We start from the raw sequence: 18,108 nt of genomic DNA, 5'->3' as shown, positions 1-18,108 counted from the left end.
AACGCCGTAACCGTAATCGACCAGATCATCACCAACGGGCTCTTCCACGGCCTTTCCATCCCAACGGTGAGGATCCCAAGTCAAGGCATTGGGAAAGTACTCGTCACTGAGCGCGGTTACAATCGGCGAAGCCAAAAGAACCTGATCGGGAGTGATCGTGTATGGGGTTCCGGGGACCTGGAGAGGATTCTTGACCTTGCGCATAAGGGTGTGGGTGGATGAGTGGACTCGTAGGGTTTCCTTGACCACATTGTTGAGCAGAGGGAGTTTGTCGAGGTCGCTGTACTGGAGCGGTTGGAGGACTCCGTCGACGCTCAAGTTGTCTAGCTGCTCCCGATATAGCTCTTCGGTAATGTCAGGACGGGAGGCAAGGTGAAGCATAATCCAAGAACTGGCAGACGAAGATGTGTGTTGACCTGCCATAAGAAGCGTAATCATCATATGCGCCACCTCTTTATCAGGTACCGGCTGTCCATTCTTGTAGGTGCATCGCATCAGGTTCCATATCATATCCGAGCCTTCATTCACATCAACACCGCTCTTGCGCCGTTCATTTATGATGTCCATATAGACTGCCCTCATTTTGGCATGTGCTGCGTCTCGACGGCGGTTGTGTGGCAAGGGCGCCCAAGGAAAGAGGAAGTTGACTGGTTTGAACCCTTGGTCCAGATCATGGTATAGGTCGGCAAACTCAGCGGTCAGTTTGCCGCGGACTTCGTCTCCTTGTAGTGCTCGAGCGGCGGTGAGGATCGTTATCTCGGCCATGGCGTTGCAAATATCGATAGCTCCCGAGGGGCCGCTGAATGCGGAAGCCGAGCCGAGGTAGTCGATGACCTCTCCTTCAATCTTTTGGACGTAGGACTCGAGAGCCTTTTGGGACAACCCAAACTTGATAAATTTCTTTTGTTCCATCAACTTCGCATTTGGGCAGTCGTATACAACGTCACTACCGAAGACGGGAGTTGTAAGAGGGCCGTAGATTTCCTCGGCGCTCACGTCTTGATGTCGGCCGTTGAGAATGAAATCGTTTCCGTGGGTGCCCAAGTAGCAGGTAATCTTTCGCCCGAAGAGAACAAAGGTAAAAACGTCGCCATGCTGGAGCAAGAGACAGTCAGCAAAACATGGGAAACAGACAAAGCCCAAGAAATATGCTCATGCCGCGGTACCTTTTTTCGACATTGCAAGAAAAAGGAGTAGGGATCTAAGCCATAAGAAACAGCGTTGCCAATGAATGGAAGCCAATGGAGAACCATGGGAGGATCACTGGCCCTCCGAAAAAGCCGTTGTTGGAGGACATTGAGGAGAACCAAAGCCAAGAAGGCCCCGGTGGTGTAGACGGGGAGGTAGAGAGCAACATCCAACACTTGTTCCAACATCTTGCAGTTTTTCGGCCGTTGCAGTGCTGAGATGAACTGTGACGTGGTTACAAGAGACAGCACGAGAAGGAAAACACGGGAGAGGAATCATTCAAATACTCCGAAGACTGGCTTAGCACGCGGCAACCTCCGCAACTTGAATCTCGTTTCCTCCAGGCCGCATCCTTTACGCCAAGTCTTGTCTCGGTTGCTCTTTTCAGGCCTCAGTACATCGCCGAGACGAATCTCCGCCTCCTCCAACTTGCCATCTCACCAATCAGAGGCTTACGCATCTATTACATATCGGGAAATCTGTTGTGGACACTTTCTTCATCGACCAAGATTCAGTTTCAGTTGCATAGCCGAGGAGGCGGCGCCTATCCCCGGGGCGTATTCGTCACCCTTTCGGGTTCGTATTCGTATCCACATATCTGAGTCCTGAGGCTATCACCTCCCCGACCACCCAGCGGACGTATCCGAATACGAAAAGATTGCTATGGGGAATTAAATATGGCTTTTCGGTGGGTTAATGTGGGATTAAGTGCATCCTTAGCATTCTACCCGAACACGAGGGCCTCCAGCCACCTCGTTTGTGTGCGGGAGGCGATGTTAAGACTGTGAATGGATAATTCTTCAAACTATCCTAATCGCATTTGAACCCTTTGAAGCATCAAAAAGATCCCGTGTACTATTTCATGATTTCAAGAAACTGAATGTTAAATCACGCAGTATTAAGACGCCGTTTGGGTTAACAGAAATCGGTTGACGAGCTGGTTAGAGCTCGCCTAAATGACATTGTCATCTCACTTCACGAAGTGCATGTGTCTCAGCCCCCATTCTTTGAAGCGACAGGTATCTTCAAAAGGCCGCATTTATCTCCAGCGGGGTAGGTAGGGGTGAGTTCTTTAATATTCGTTCCGCACCCAATAGCAGCTCTGCGTCTCTTTTTCCTCGAGGGAGCCCCCGTTGAGACCCTGCCCTTCTTTCAACACCTCTTTTGAACAGCTTTGAAGTTGCGCCTCGCTATCCTCTCTTTCAATGATTTGTTATATAAAATCCTTCTTCGGCGTAATTCCTAATCTCACATAGTGCTCACCGGCGCCTTGGAATATGTAGAGCAATATCCCATTGAATGGCTGGGAAAGCTAGGCACGTAGTGACCTCGGTCCTGTCCATGGTGGACTAAAGCAAAGAGGTGGAGCCTAGCTAGAAGAAGTCTAGATGCGGATCTCGGATTGATACGTAAAGGAGCCACGCGGAATGAGTGTCCGAGACACGCGGTTAGGGGTTCTTCGTAGTGGATACTTGCAGTCCATGGATACCGCTTCAATCGGATACGAGATTCAAGCTTACAGATCTATTTCTGTTCCTAAAACTGAGTATATGGTGATTAATCCGAGCCGATGCTGAGCCATGGCTGAAGAGCCTAAGTCTCGGGTTGAGGCACTGAAAGGCCAATGTTTTGTCTCTCCATGGGCCTATATATGGGATACAGCATGACAATTTTCTGATGCCGCGTTGAGACTTTCTCACATCAGAATCTCGCTGTAATTGACTATTCTCACCACTAAAACTACATCAAAAGACACAACCAGATGACCTTCCCAGCCAAACTAGTAACCTGAAACGTCAGGCCATGCTGTCTCGATACCCTCTTGAATGAGCACCTTGTGATACGCTTCAAACAATTTCTTCTTTCCCTGTACCTCATGCGGAGAAAGTTTCGTATCCAGGCAATGCGCTGCCAACAAGCCTGCCGCCTCTCCAATGTTCCACTCAACAGGGTGCAGCCGGTAACAGCCATTGGTGATATGCGTGGTTCCAATATTCTTGCAGCCCGCGAGGAGGTTGGGGCGCTCCAGCGGAATCAAGGCGCCTAACGGAATCTCAAATGGGCAGCAGGCAACATCAATGTAATTGTCACCGCCTGTAGACGGATGCAGGTCGATGCGGTACATGCCTACCCCCACGCTGTCGGGGTAGCGTACTGCCCCCTTATCGCCACGAACCTTCAATGAGAGATGTTGCTCAACAACCGTGGTAATGGCCCTGATGCGGCGGGATTCTCGTATATATGGCGCCATCGCTAGCCCATGTTCTGTGCCTGTAATGTCACCTCGGAGACGTAGCCCTGGATAGCCTTTACCATCTCCGTCAGCTCGGGGACACTCGGTTTGCAGGTAGTACAGCATGCTGTATGATAACGAGGCAGCAGCGCTGAGACGTGCTTCTAGCTCATGTTCGGGGACGTCGATGATGGGCTTCTCGAAGTAATCGATCATGGGCCAATTGACGAGGCACACGTCGGATTGGTAGGCCCCAGGCCTGAAGTTGTCGCGTGCTGCGATGCGGCGAAAGGTCCAGAGATTCATGTCGCCACCCGACAAACGCTGGTCCGCATTTACCAGTGCCGGATCATCGTTGGGGTTCGGGGTGAACTCGCGCTCGACGATCTTGAGCGTTCGTGGATGAGGCGCTTTCAGACCGAGCAACGGTGCGCCCCAAAAGTCCGGGTGATAGTTTCGCCAGTAGTCATACTCTGGAGGCTTTGGAATTGTATGGTCCTCTCCGTCAATGTGGTCAACGGCGAAGCAGATGGAGACTGCCTGGGAGTTTTGCGGCTGTGCCTCCTCCGGTGCACTGGGTTCCCCGGTATCCTTACGAGACTCGAAGCCAGTCACGTAGGCAGTGTTGGTCATAGGCAAGAGATCACCCAACTCCGTGGCGTCAATAACATATTTGGCGTGGACGGTGAAAGTGTCGGGATGGTCGAGTCGACGAAATTCCACAGAGCGAACCACCTGCTGCTCATCCATCTGGCATGAGACGGCCTTCGTTGGCTTCTTGATGACAAGCTTCCCACTCCCGATATACGGCAGAAGCATGGCCTCGATGACAGCCACTGCAACGCGAGGCTCGTGACATAGTTTGCTGACATGCCCAGCACCGGGGTTGAACTGCGGCCTCCGTCTGGCTTCGTCCGTCAGAGGGTAGTTGTCGCGATAGTATTGCCGGATGCCATCGCGCAGGGCCCGGTACGAGCGAGTGACGCCGAATTGTTCCACCCAACAATGCTCATCCGGAGGCACGGCTTGGCTGGTCAGTTGCCCGCCTAACCAGTCGTACTCCTCGGTCAGAAAGACGTTGCGACCCCTGCGCAGAGCTCCAAGCGCTGCAGCGACTCCGCCGAGGCCGCCACCAACAACAAGAATGTCGGTTGAGAATACCTGGGGCCTAGACTTGAGATGTGCCCTCTGCCATGATGTCGCAGCGCTGCTCCCATTGCCTGGGATACCCTCGAATGCCGCTTCGGGCTGAGTATCGCGGCTCAAGCCCTCCATCTCGTTCAATTTGTCCTGGTGGGGAGCCGGCAGTAAGACCATGATGGAACCGATGAACTATGAATGAACTGCTGCTGAATTAGAAGCGTCGCGAACTTGCTGAGTTGGTTGATAGGTATTGCGCGGCTTTTATCCTGCGAATGCGACTCGGCCGAGCTCATAATCCACTGGCCGGAGGGGATGATTGACTGCTTCATGCTTCTTCCCGACAGTCCCCGCGCCGCGAGACTCCCGCTGTCCGTAAATGAACATGATCGACACTGGTGTCACGTTGGATCATCTGCTGAGCTGCAGGTCTCGGCTGTCGGATCCGCGTCCCCGTTACGCCACAGGATTGTCCAGCTGACAGGATCTGACCCCGCGACTCCCCGAAGCTGTCTCGCTAATTGCCGTCCATTTCGACTGCAGCTTCTCCATGCCGTCTCGAGGAGTCACGTCGGGTACTTACCTTGATCTTCCCCGACCGATAAGCCACCGATTGCAAGGCGTATTCTCCTGTAGGTCTTGGCTCTTGATTCTGGTCTGAAATGCCCGATCAGCGCGAGACAGAGCCAACTCGGCAAGCCGCTTCTAATTATGACCCTCAAGGAGGACGGAAGCGCGCTCGCCAGTCATCATCAGACGCCAAGTATCCGCGGAAGAGGAGTCTGAGGGCTTGCCACGTGTGTCGGGCGAGGAAGACCAAGTGCGATAACGTGCAACCCACTTGTGGCTTTTGTGCGTCTCTCAATATCCCATGCTCGTTCGATGCTGTGGAGAAGGACCACTCTTCGTATGTTTCACCCCATTACTAACGATAACTATATACCTATGCTTATGTAGTGTTGTTTAGATTCGACCCTGCCAGCTTAGAGATCCTTCGGCAACTGGGTCAGATCATCAGTTCTCAGGATGACCTGTTACAGATTGTCCACTCGGTCGCTGCTTCACAGTCGCAATGCGTGGCTTCAGACCTGTCTCCCTCTGCTCCGACTCATACCCACCCACGCGGCATCAGCAATAATATAGGCTGGGATGCTACTGGAGGTGTACAGACGCAACAGCTTTCTTACGTGGCCAATGACTCGTTTGGACAGCAATCAGACTCAGCTTCAACGACTCCCACCGCGTCTGCAAGTGTCGCCGCGGTTCGATGGTTCGGTCTTTTAGCCAGCGATGCATCTCGTGAGGCTTTTCAGGAGGCAGATATAGCACTTGAGCTGGAGGGGGGATTCCTTGACCCCTCAGATGGCCAGGAGGAGAACGATACGACGCCTCTGCAGCGAGCCACGAGAATCATCGATGACCAGCCACCAGCACAAGACTTGTCCGAGGAAGGGATCGCCGCCGCGAGTCCAATTGCAAACCTAGCAGAGAAAAGCATGTGGCAAGCATCCGCAAATATCTGCTTGCTTGACAGAGAACAGATGTTGTTCGAGAACTTTCTTCACCGGATATGCTCATGGGTATGATATCATCTCTATCGCATTCTATGTTGGGTAAACAAAGTCACTCATGGCCAATAATAGCTTGATCTGTTCGACCCGGCCCGTACGTTTTCTACCAGAGTACCACACCTCGCCGTCAGAAATGCAGGCCTATTAAATGCCATCTTGGCGCTATCTGCTTATCACCAATCACTTGATGGAAGTACTTCGCTTGAAGAGCGTCCAGACCAGAATAGCGCACTACAGTACTATTATCAAACTCTGCACTACGTCCAGAAGGCCATGCGTTTCTCGACGTACCAGAACAGCCGCGAGTTGATGGCGACGACTCTCATCGTCTCAACGTACGAGATGCTGCGAGGATCTCGCAAGGACTGGGAAAAGCATCTGCAAGGTGTATTCTGGATCCTCCGGTCGCGACAGATCGAAGTGGAGGCTCCTAGCCTAGAAAGCACGACCTGGTGGGCTTGGCTTCGTCAAGATATATGGGTGGCGTTTCGCGAGAAGCGCAGGACATACAGCACATGGACACCGAAAAAAGCATGCTCAGAACTAGATAGCCACGAGCTGGCTTCGCGTGCCGTCTGGATTCTGGCCCAAGTAATCAACTTTTGTGCCCTTGATTCATCCGAGGAGGCGGAAGGCGCCTTGTCAGGGAGGCTCGTGTGGGCCAAGGCACTGAAGAAGATGCTTCATGAATGGCAATCGCATTTGACAGTCGAGTTCTCTTCACTTCCTGCGATAAGTCGCCGTGGTTCTGAAGCATTTCAGCCGCGTTTGATACACCCTCAGTGTTTTGGTAGGTATCCCTTCGTCAACCGATATTTGCTGCGCTCCCGATGCTAACTCCAGCGATAGGATTGGCGATGCAGATTCATCATGTGTCCCAAATCCTAATATGTGCCAACGAGCCATGCCTAGGTGGCCTTGAAAGTTTTATGAAGCGTCAGAAGACGATTCAGGATAGTATTGAGATGGTCTGCGGTATTGGTATGACACTGACAGAGGATGCATCGAGCATGCTGTCTTCGCAATGCCTGTTCATCGGTAAGCCCGCTCAAATGATCAACGACAAACCATCATCTAATTCCTTGCCATAGCTGGAATGTTCATGCAGAACCCTCGTCAGAGAAGCTGCGTCCTGGAAATGCTCGACTCGTGCCGGATCAGGTGCGGCTGGCCAACACCTTCATTAGGCTCGGAGCTGGAGCATATCTGGGGCAACCCTGAGAGTCCATGGGACAGCTTATAGTACATGAATCTCGGATTTTTTGAGAAATTGTGTAATTAAGTGAATTCGGTAGCAAGTTTCTGCTTCTTATCTTGCATCTTGCTCAGGTCTGAGTTAGAGAAGGGCCGAATGGTCAAGGCGTGGAGTCTACATCATACTGTATGAGACCATTCATGTACAATAAGCCCTAAGAGGACGTCAAGTATCTCAACTTGGATGCGTCACCTTTGATCCGATAATGTTCTATGCACCTCCACGGCCACGACGCGTCTCGGGAATGACCCGACACTCCCCGGATGGCGCATTGCCAAGAACGCCTCGTTACAGCCACGATCAAGTCGGGAAGCAGCCGACAGACCCCGAATGAAAGCCGACACCCTGATGTCGATCCCTTCAATAGGATCTGCACCCCGTACACCCTCCTGCACCTTAATTACTGCACCCCATGAATGCGGGGTTGGAATTCACGTGAGGCTGTAAACAACCGCAGCCGAATGGATTGTTTCACTTTCCTAGGCCACTCGAGTGCGACAGTACTTATATCATCATGCGTTGCTACATTTCGGTTCGTAATTCCATGTTCTTTAATCGCACATCTCCCAACACTCACTCGCATCAGGGAGCACGACATCAGGTGATTCGTTTTGCCTCCAACGAAGATGGCATTCCACTCACTGCTTCGGCGCATCATCCGCAACGATGCCATCCATGTTGACCCACCGGAAATCTACAATGGGCGCGTTCTTGCGTTGGCCACTTCAGTATGTGCAACACCTTGACCCCAAGAGTTATACCTCTGGGACTAATCTCGCCAATTCGCAGGCATGCTTCGCGGGCGCGCTCTTTGGCGTGGACGCAGGCATTATTGGCGGTGTTCTAGTAATGCCGGATTTTAAGAGGTATGCTGTGGCCCTGTATATGCATATCTTGCACCGTTCGGAAGGTAGAAACAAACTGACCTTTGCAAAAACAGAGAGTTTGGTCTTGACGAGCGCCCCCCAAGTGCCGCCGCCGATCTGTCCGGCAACCTCGTCACTACTATGCAAGCAGGCGCTGTTGCAGGAGCTCTGGTCTGTAGCCCCTTCGCCGATCGATGGGGGAGGAAGCCTGCGCTGCTTGCTGTCGCCATCACGGGCTTAATAGGTGGGCTGATGCAGGCATTCTCCTATGGCCATTTTTCTGTCTTCTACATCGGACGGTAAGTTACTTGCCTCGGCTCTAACGTATGGCTGGTAGAATATGTCGCGACTGACAAGTAGGCTAGATTTGTGGAAGGTATTGGCCTTGGTGCGGGAACTATGCTGGCGCCTACTTACGTGTCCGAGAACTCGCCTCGCGCCATCCGTGGGTTCTTGGTCGGATTTTTCCAGCTTCTCCTGGTTATGGGTGGCATGACGGCGTACTTCATCAATTATGGCTCCCTACTACACCTTCCGGTAAGCGCAACTATACTCATCATACACCCCATAGCCCTGCTGATCATATTTTTTCTTTAGGGTAAAGCTAGTTGGATGGTCCCACTGGCTTGTCAGTCAATCTGCCCAACCCTGTTGTTCTTCAGCATGCTATTTTGCCCCGAGTCTCCTAGATGGCTGGCATCTCAAGACCAGTGGGATAAGGCCACCAACGTGTTATCGGATGTACGACACCTTCCGCCTGAGCACCCATATCTCCAGCAGGAGCTTCTTGAAATGCGCACACAACTGGACCAAGAACGAGCCATTATGCAGGATACAGGATTCTGGGCGCTGCAAAAAGAGTGCTGGACGATCTCTGGGAATCGGAAGCGTGCGTTGCTGACGATTGGGATAATCACATTCCAGCAATGGTCAGGAGTAAGTGGCCCATTGAATAATCTAACTTGCGTCTATCTCGCTTCTCTGTCAGAATTAACGGCTGCTGACAACCTCTAGACCGGCGCCATCAACTACTACGCTCCCACGATCTTCAAGAGTCTGGGCCTCTCTAGCACAACAACGGCCCTCTTCGCCCAAGGAATATACGGCATTGTCAAGGTGGTCACATGTTTGATCTTCATCTTCTTCCTGGCCGACTCCCTAGGTCGCCGTATGTCCTTCATGTGGAGTGGCGCCGTGCAGTCGTTCTGCATGTTCTTCCTGGGATTCGTGAGTCGTGATGCTCGAAAGATTATATTGTTTTAATAACACAAATAGTACGTTCGGTTCGGCCCCAAAATTGCGGAAGACGAAAGCCCACCTCCTGCAGGCATCGCGGCTCTAGCTATGGTATACATCTTCGCTGCGGCCTTCAACATGGGTTGGGGGCCCGTATGTAAGTGATTTTCCCTTCCCAGACTAGTACATCCGATTAGGGCACAGCCTCAAAACTCCCGAAGCATCTGTATCCATTTTCTCAACTCTATTGCAACTCTTTCCGATCCATGTTTGCTAATTATCAACTTCAGCATGGGTATATGTGTCCGAGATCCCGACTAATCGGCTGAGAGCCTACAACGTGGCGTTGGCTTCACTTACACATTGGTTGCACAATTTGGCCGTCTCAAAAGCGACACCGGTGATGCTACTTACGTCACCATACAGGGCTTATTTCATCTTTGGATCCGTGAACTTCGTCATGTCAATCGCTGCATTTTGGATTCCTGAAACAAAGGGCGTAAGTCTTTCTACTTTAATCTTAAGCATCAAATTGGGTTCGAATCTGACTCTCGTTTCTTTTATAGATCTCTTTGGAACGGATGGATGAAATATTTGATGTCGCCGACTTTTCTAATGTTGACGACTTGGGAGTAGCAGCGAGGCAGGCAAAGCAGGCAAAGCAGGCAAAGCAAGTTGAGGATGATGTAGACCATGCGGAAGACGTTCATGTATCCAAGGTCTAAGAGGTTGGACATATTCAAGTATTAATCAACAACACTTTCCGCCGCCGAAATGCTTGTATGAGCACAAACTGCATCCATTCTGCCATCCATTTCTCTCATTTCACCCTTAGCTTACATCCGTATTCAGACTTGTTGACGATAAGTCTACGCCTGAGTAAATGGAATATCTCCATCCGTGTTTGAATGAAACCGCGTTCTTTTCGTACTACTCTTCTTTACTAAGTCATTCACTTGGCTCGATGTGTTAAGTCACAATGATTAGTGATGAACTTTGGGAAATAGTGCAGGACTATCATTGTAGCCATTAGATATTAACAAGCTTCTGCCAGATCTTATGTCGCAAATCCACCAGAGTTAACTTGCCGAGGCTCGCCGGCAGCCTCAAAAGTCCCGTTCTCGAGCAGTCTTAGCGCCTGTGCTGTGCTTCGTCCGAGAGCCACCCACGTAACGTTATTCCCTATCTCTTTCATATATGCCACAGTCGAGTTATCAAAGGTGTACTCAAAGGCCACTTGTTGGGGAACCAGCTGATCATGGATTCTAGGTTCCGCAAGTGCCTCGTGTGTAGTCATGTTCTTCTCGAGCACGTTCAACACCACTTGAAGCGTGGCGGTGATAATTCGACTACCGCCGGCGGAACCGGTCACCAGAGAAACAATTCCGTTGGCGCGCTCAACGATGGTGGTGCTGATGCTTGAGAGTGGGCGTTTCCCAGGTCGGATAAAGTTTGCTTCACTTGGGATGAACCCAAAAGCATTGGATGATCCCGGAATACTGAAGTCGTTCATCTCGTTGTTCATGATGACGCCCGTCTCTGGAACCATCACCCGCGAGCCGAATATCAAGTTGATGGTTGTGGTGAGAGAAATCGCCAAGCCCGAGCTATCCATGGCCACGACGTGAGATGTTCCCGGGGTCTCAAGAGATTCAAGGCCGTCGGGATCATACGCAGAAAGGTTGAGCGCTCTGTCCGTGATCTTTGCCCTGACAGCTTCTGCCGTTTCCTCTGATATCATTTGCTTCTGGTATTCTGTCATACCGTCAACAAAACTCGGGTCACCCAGCTTAGTTCGCATTCCGTAGCTGAACTTCATCGCCTCGTCAAGAAGGTGGGTGCTTTCGTTGACCCGGGTGGCATCTCCGATGAAATCATATTCTTCAAGAATCTTCAAAGCGGCCAAGCCCACAGCACCGCTGGAAGGCGCTGTTCCACCTGTGATTTTGCCGCCCTTGTACTCAATTTGGTTCGGCTCCCTCACGGCAACAGAGTAGTTCTTAAGGTCTGCCAGGGTCATAATACCATCTTGTTCCTTAAGAGCTTTTATGGTAGCCCTGGCGATAGGGCCTTCATAAAAGACATCGACACCACGTTCTGCAATGGCCTCCAGCGTCTTCGCGTACCGCTTTCGGGTGATTTTCTCCCCGAGAGTTAGCAACTTTCCGGCAGGGGCGAAATCGATAGCCCAGGTCGGGTCGGTGACGAGGAAGCTCTCGTTCGAGTTGGTTGTATATGTGGACTTCATAAACCTGTCCAGATCTTCGTTTACGGGGAATCCGTACCGAGCTATGCGAATAGCTGGCTTGACAAGAGTTGACCAAGGTAGACGGCCATAGTTCTTGTGTAAATGCTCCAGACCACGAAGCTCTCCAGGGACGCCACTAAACCACAGGTAAGACAGATGTATCGTATTGCGTTCAAGTTTCGCAAACATACCTGGCTTGACCTCCATATAAACTGAGATTCACGTCTTCGGTGTACATGTCCTCGGTCGCTGCGGCTGGGGCTGCCTCGCGGAAATCAATGAACTCGTACGACGACTTCTTCCCTTTGCTAGGCCCTTTGTGCACGAGCGTGAAGCCACCTCCGCCGATTCCCGAATGATACATGCCTGCACCAAGTTAGCTTCACTTGAGATCTCTTGAAATTTCGCCGAGTCTTCTCACCAACGGTGCCAACGCAGAGGACAGTTCCCACCATGGCATCGGCAGCACTGCCGCCCTTACGTAAGAGATCGATGCCAACTGTGCTGCAAATCTCAGCCTCGGATGCAACCGCGCCGAGTTTGTCGGTGAACTTTTTGGACAAGCTTGGCTCGGTTGCGGGAGGGTAATAACTCTCATGTGGCACGGCACCAGCAAGAAGGCTGCTCGGAGCCAGCACCGCCGAAACGGCGAATAACAACCCAAGTTTTCCCATGGCGAACTCAGATCGATAAGAGCAAACGATTATTTCGAGTTGAATGGTCCGTGAGGGCTCACGATAGGAGGAGAGTACTGGAGAGAAAGACCAAGCAATGGCGCTGGCGTCAGGGTTATATCAACCCCGCCCGCTGGGAATGAGCAGGTGGCACCGGTATCATGCTAGAGTGACACGCTCCTTCGTCGGCAGGGAATGTGTAATCAATTAAGAGAGCCCTGACCATGAGGTAATTAGCTGCGAATCCAACCCTTGGCCCTCAGGCATGCAAAGACTCCAGTTCGGTCTCTCCGGGTACAGGACCAATTAGAGAACAACGATTCGGAAGGACCGTCAACCAGTTCCCACAGTGAATAGTAATAGAGGCGATACGATAGACATTTCCTATACTGCAAATCTACATCGTATTACAAATGCCAACGCCCACATTCCTTATCATTTTCTCGTACCTCTAGGTTCTTTCAACGTACCTCTTCTCTTTGCGGGGATTATGAAGGATAGGCACGGACTGAAGCCTTATTAGGACAATGGGAAAGGATTAAGGTTAGCTTAGCCTCCGCTCGGTCGCTTGCTATCTTATCACACCTTCCTAATCTGGAATATCCTTGGTTTTTCAGAGGTTGGGCCATTACCAGTAACAATGCCCGCACTGGCTTTTTCCTCCAACCGACTGTCTATGATGCGATAGCTTATCTGATTCGGTCCGGAAAACGGAGACCAGCCAGCAGATAGAAGTGAACTGCTGGGATCCAAACTAGCTACTCCATCTCTCTCTATAGCAGTCCCCGACGCCCGTCGGGGTTCTGATAAATCAGCTTGCGCGGCCTTGTTTCCGAAACTCGTGATTGGACTCTATCTTCTAGAGGCGTCTCTATTTGTGATTCGTGCATAGTAAAATGAACAAACACCTACTGCTTGGCCCATCATTGACTTGCGCTTCGTGACGAACCCACCTTTGCATCGCTATGAGGCTCTTTTCATCACTCCTGCTTTATTCTGAAAGTTCACTTAACCTTCACATGGCATCATTCTATGCCAGCATGAAATACCCCAGGGTCCGCTCTTTCCGCTTCTCGTCAGATTCATGCTCGTTTCTCCACCTAGATACAAAGGATCCAGCAATGCAATGATTTCCAGATCCGCAAACTTGTGAGGCTTTTCCGATTGACAAGACTAGATGATGAGGAGTTAGGTGGCGAGGATGGAAGCGTGGAACGCGCGGCAATCCGAAGCCGGCGATAGGAGTGGGCTCACTGCACCCCGGCGACCACAACTGATCCACGACGTGGTTCTGTAGTGCGGAGAATGACTATGGAATTTGCATGCCCAATGCCCTTCCGATCAATGGTAACATTCACTGCGGAGCAAGGATTCGATGGGTTGTTACGTAAGGGATTCCCCAAGCGAGCACCCCTTGTCAACTCCGTGTAGGGTAGGATCCAAGTGGAGAGATCTTCAGCGACATGATCCAAACCTGCGGACGCCTGTAAAAACTGGGGAGCAAGCCGAGATCCCCTCGGATGCGTCTTGGCAAAGATGTGGACTTCCTTAGCCGAGGGGATGTAGAGGGGAAGAAGATGGGGATTTACAGAACCCGAATCCAAACGTGGGGTAGTCTAGATGCCGACGGACTGCGGCAATGTTTGAGAACATATATAATGACCTTGAAGAAGGATAGCTTCCCTAGCTCTTCATACTCTTAGTCTCCTTGTTTAATTTTGATTCCTTCTGCTCTCAACAACCATCTTGTCTTTGAAAACCATCCTAGTCGCCTACTGGTCCTAACTTACAGCTATATAAGTGTTGCATAGGCAGAGTGAGGGTATGGAAAACCACTTATCACCCTCATTATTTTGTCTTCTCGAAATCACCTGGTTTATTCGAGTTTTTGGCACATCACATGAGGGTCTTAGAGATTTGAACACTACTCTTGATTACATGAAAGCTGGCAAAAATAAATTATCATGCTGCTTGGTCATTTCATTCATCCATTCCTTCTATGCCCTCTTGAATGGTGCGTCCCGGCGATATTGCCAAGTACTAGCATCACTATACACCCTCTCATATCCAAACTCACCCTCCACCAAGTGCAAAATCAGAGTTGGAGAGACCGTAAAGATTCCATGATATCGATTCTCGCAGAATAGGGTTAGTGTGTCGTATGTCAGACCGAAGCCGCAAGAGCCTTGATTGAGAGTGATCTCGACAGCGGGAGGCTGAGATTAGATTAGCACTTGATGGGCAATGGATTTTGGTTATCCTTAGTGGTTGCAAATGCTCCGAAATGGCTTAAGTGCCTTGTATAGTAGACGCGTGTGATGTGGGGCTAACTGACCTTGGTGGTGACATTTGGGTTAATCCGACACCATCTCTTAAGATAGTCGGATAAAACCTCGAGGGTCGCGCTATGAGAGCACTGGATCTCGAGTTTGTTGTTGCCGATGGCATGAATGAAGAGGTGGTACGGAGGCTTGAGGAGGAGAGTGCCAGGCTTGGGCAAAGTGTTGGCGTCGGGGAGATAGTCAACAATGGATGCTGTGTCCTTTGTTGCAGTAGGCTTTACAGGCTTCTCAGCTGCTTCATCCATGCCCACATCCGCCCATTCATCCCCGGTGGTGGAATGGATTGGTAGCGACTGTGAAGGCTTCTTCTTCTCCTCGAAGCAGTCGAGAAGCTGCTCCTTGAAGAGAGATCCGAACTGAGCCGGTTGATGCACATGGACCTTGGGAATGCACACAAGAAATCCCTTGCGCTTGTCAGACCATTCCGTAGAAGCTCGCTCAGTCTCGGAGGCCTAGCATCCCATGTCAGTGATATTCAGCTACCCCACTCTAGGCTGCACCGCATTTCCAAGATTTGTGGAAATGCCACGAGAGCGCATGAGAAAATTTACCTCGACAGTCACATTCAGTCTCGAGGTTAACTCATTGACCTTCTCAACGACCATTTCAGACCAAGTGTCTTGGGTTGAATCGTCGAGAATCTCGGCAAGAGTTGCGAACCAGGTCTGCAGGATGCCAACAAGTGCACCGATCAGTTGGGCCTTGTCCTCATAGACCTTTTCCAGTTCAGAAATGAGAATTGGCCATTCTGGCTCACAGTGAACGTCAAGGCCAAGAAGGCCCTTGACCTCCTTGATGGCTGTCTGAACGGGGGAGTCTGTCTTCTCCCACTTGTCTCGCAGGGCGACCTTGGCTTTCAGGGGTCTTTTGGCATCGGGTTAACGTTAGCAGATGATTTGACATGGATAAAACGAGGTGTCCTACAGAGACATGATTGCGATGAGATTTTGGTGATTGAGATTTGATAGTTGTGAGTGAGAAGGTTGCGAATGGGATGAGAATGAGGGGTGGGCGGGGCTGCGATGCGGAGCTGCCTTTGAGGAATGGTTGGGGATGGCTTCGAGTAGCTCCAGGTAGCTTCAGGAGTCGCTTCTGTAGTCACTTTTGGCGATTCAGCCTTTCAGCCTCGATGCTAATTACGCAGGACTGGACCCCCCCTGAACTGCATCTGTTTCTGCGGGGATGCAGGGCATTCACAGCGGAACAAATTACGCCCCGCGACGGCTGCACGCCGCTGAAACCCTAGGGCCGCATCTAACGCCAAGTCAACGCTACTCTTTCAGCTGGGCTGAGTGGCGTCCCCCAAGCGGCAGACGCCAGGCACCGGCACATCACCAGTCGCTCGTTTAATCTCCAGATTCCCCCTCAACTCTGCCGCGCTCCCGAACAGGGCGAACAGGGCGTGAACTGGGATGCAAAGGCTGCCTCGGCCGTTGCTGCTTTCGCCTTGGCGGGCCCCCATCATGCCGCCCGCTGCAGCACGCCGCGAACTTCAACCTCTCGAACCGTCTGGTTGCTCGCTTAGCCTGGTCAGTTCCAGCCACGTGCACCCGCAATTGATGCTGGCAGTGGTTTCTGGAAGCTCCAAGCTCAGTTGCAAGTGCGGAACCATGGCGCTATCCAGATGCTTGTAGTCATGACTGGCGGCCAGGCACTGCGGGAGCTGCGGGGATGGATGTCCCACGACGCTATGCTGAGAGCGGTCGCCGGATGGTGGGTTGCCTTCAGGGGTTTTGGGATAAAACGATAAAAGGCGTCTTGTATGCTCCATGATTTGGGAAGAATATCTCCATCACATCACATCACAACACCGATTCACTCTCATCTTATAAACCCACTTCTTCACTTTCCATCCTCCATCCACACCACTCGCAATCATGTCTCGGCTTCCTCCCGCTGCCAAGCTCCCCCTTGCTGTCCGCAAGAACGGTAAGTCAATACCATTTGCTCACCCACAGGACCAAATCACTAACGTGTCCTATAGTCCGTGACGAGTGGGAGAACGTCAAGGCCGACTGGGAGAAGAAGTTCTCTGATCTCCTTGGTGTCGAATGGACCATCAACATCGACCCCCTCTCCATCTACCCTTATGCGGAGGAGAACTCGTACGGCTCCAACTCTCTGGGTGCCTGTATCGCCAGGTATGTTGAACCCCCTCTCCAACTCTCAAACACCTCGGGAAATTGAACTCCACCGCTAACCAGATTTCCATTGTAGCTATATCAGCGGAGCTGAGTGGCAGCTGAAGTACTTCATCTCCAGTGCTGGTGACATCGTCAAGGACGAGATCAACACCCTCGCTCATGCCCACGTCATCACAATGGACTTTGATGAGGAGAAGCTCTTCAGCTACTGTGGCAGCAAGATCACACCCACTGGTGAGCTCGCCATCATCTTCGCCGCCGGCAACCTCGGAACCAACATCGACCATGCCATGGAGAAGAGCAACCTCACCAAGGCCCTCAACGCCGCCGACCAGGCCGGTAAGCCCATGAGTCACTCGGCCCGCCTTGCCATCGTCGAGGACTACGACTCCAAGATTGGTCCCGTCCAGGAGAAGCTCAACAAGATCCTGGGCAAGGAGATCCCTCTCGTGCCCAACTTCGAGGCTGTCTATGAGAAGCTCGCTGCCTCTTCTGACGTTCGCGACGACTACGCTACCAACCTAGGCAGCTTCGTCCGTGGCTACTTCGAGGGCCTCAACGACTACCTTACCTACCAGAAGTTTGACAGCGATGATATGCTTCAGGAGGGTCTTGTCGAGACTCTTGAGGGCAACGCTGTCCACTTCCGAATTGTCGACAAGATGTCCAAGTCGTACAACGAGGCTGTCATTGAGGATGGCATTCTCTACCTCCAGACCAACTCTGCCAACTTTGGAACCAACATCCACCAGATTGCTGATGGTCTTGTTGACCTCCTGTAGACTATTAGCGAAGCGAAGCATGATGTGATGCAATGAAATAACGGAATGAATTTACAAATTGCCAAATTGGCCTCAGTCTCACTTAAAATGTGCCACCATTTTGATCCTGTGATTGTGTTCTGAGGAACTTTGTGTCCTCCAGAGCGGGGAAAATAAGCCAAGGGGAGTGCAGAACTTGAAAGCCTCAAGTCTTGAGTAAAGTAACCCAGTTGAATGGAAGAGAAAGAAGGATAAAAATCTGGAGATGGGTAGGGGGAGTAGTGGGCTGAGGATATCGGTGCTACTTTGGCCTGTCGATGCTGATAATGAGTAAGCGGGCTTGGCCGCAATGGAATTGGACGGGGAACTGCCGCGTCGTGGACTTGCGAGTCTCACAATGAATTCGGAAGTGTCTGACTACGTAAGCGGAGGTTATTCATCACGGCCTCG

At 51.4% G+C, this 18,108-nt stretch overlaps 6 protein-coding genes across 6 annotated transcripts; 2 read left to right on the top strand and 4 right to left on the bottom strand.

The window, feature by feature from the left end:
* Positions 1 to 1,736, bottom strand: BGZ61DRAFT_115246 (cytochrome P450; the record flags this gene model as incomplete). Its single annotated transcript, XM_046236985.1, has 2 exons — positions 1,167 to 1,736; positions 1 to 1,095 (listed from the first exon to the last, which is right to left on the bottom strand). Coding segments are annotated over exons 1-2 (1,305 nt in total), but the record flags the coding sequence as incomplete, so codon positions are not given.
* Positions 1,737 to 2,724: 988 nt separating this feature from the next.
* Positions 2,725 to 4,932, bottom strand: BGZ61DRAFT_460557 (FAD dependent oxidoreductase-domain-containing protein). The gene has a single exon (XM_046247039.1). The coding sequence runs from the start codon at positions 4,736 to 4,738 to the stop codon at positions 2,969 to 2,971; it is 1,770 nt and encodes a 589-aa protein (XP_046098819.1). The 5' UTR covers positions 4,739 to 4,932; the 3' UTR covers positions 2,725 to 2,968.
* A 291-nt stretch (positions 4,933 to 5,223) lies between these two features.
* BGZ61DRAFT_363515 (uncharacterized protein) lies at positions 5,224 to 10,214 on the top strand (the record flags this gene model as incomplete). Its single annotated transcript, XM_046241442.1, has 13 exons — positions 5,224 to 5,468; positions 5,529 to 6,141; positions 6,205 to 6,922; positions 6,982 to 7,170; positions 7,224 to 7,374; positions 7,978 to 8,253; positions 8,328 to 8,552; positions 8,619 to 8,790; positions 8,851 to 9,189; positions 9,268 to 9,480; positions 9,529 to 9,646; positions 9,780 to 9,988; positions 10,056 to 10,214. 13 exons carry the CDS (start codon positions 5,224 to 5,226, stop codon positions 10,212 to 10,214), a joined length of 3,627 nt encoding a protein of 1,208 aa, XP_046098818.1.
* Positions 10,215 to 10,505: 291 nt separating this feature from the next.
* Positions 10,506 to 12,599, bottom strand: BGZ61DRAFT_521928 (gamma-glutamyltranspeptidase). The gene is made up of 3 exons (XM_046252514.1): positions 12,159 to 12,599; positions 11,929 to 12,103; positions 10,506 to 11,873 (listed from the first exon to the last, which is right to left on the bottom strand). Exons 1-3 carry the CDS (start codon positions 12,409 to 12,411, stop codon positions 10,547 to 10,549), a joined length of 1,755 nt encoding a protein of 584 aa, XP_046098817.1. The 5' UTR covers positions 12,412 to 12,599; the 3' UTR covers positions 10,506 to 10,546.
* A 1,719-nt stretch (positions 12,600 to 14,318) lies between these two features.
* BGZ61DRAFT_429527 (uncharacterized protein) lies at positions 14,319 to 15,799 on the bottom strand. The gene is made up of 4 exons (XM_046243781.1): positions 15,678 to 15,799; positions 15,305 to 15,617; positions 14,747 to 15,205; positions 14,319 to 14,627 (listed from the first exon to the last, which is right to left on the bottom strand). Exons 1-4 carry the CDS (start codon positions 15,683 to 15,685, stop codon positions 14,409 to 14,411), a joined length of 999 nt encoding a protein of 332 aa, XP_046098816.1. The 5' UTR covers positions 15,686 to 15,799; the 3' UTR covers positions 14,319 to 14,408.
* Positions 15,800 to 16,630: 831 nt separating this feature from the next.
* On the top strand, positions 16,631 to 17,679 carry BGZ61DRAFT_537650 (uncharacterized protein; the record flags this gene model as incomplete). Its single annotated transcript, XM_046254563.1, has 3 exons — positions 16,631 to 16,682; positions 16,738 to 16,894; positions 16,971 to 17,679. 3 exons carry the CDS (start codon positions 16,631 to 16,633, stop codon positions 17,677 to 17,679), a joined length of 918 nt encoding a protein of 305 aa, XP_046098815.1.
* Positions 17,680 to 18,108: the final 429 nt, after the last annotated feature.

The sequence above is a fragment of the Ilyonectria robusta genome (genome assembly GCF_021365365.1).
Source record: "Ilyonectria robusta strain PMI_751 chromosome Unknown BGZ61scaffold_24, whole genome shotgun sequence".
Taxonomy (NCBI): domain Eukaryota; kingdom Fungi; phylum Ascomycota; class Sordariomycetes; order Hypocreales; family Nectriaceae; genus Ilyonectria; species Ilyonectria robusta.
Note: the sequence above shows the minus strand (reverse complement) of the source record. Positions and strands in the feature narration are given on the sequence as shown.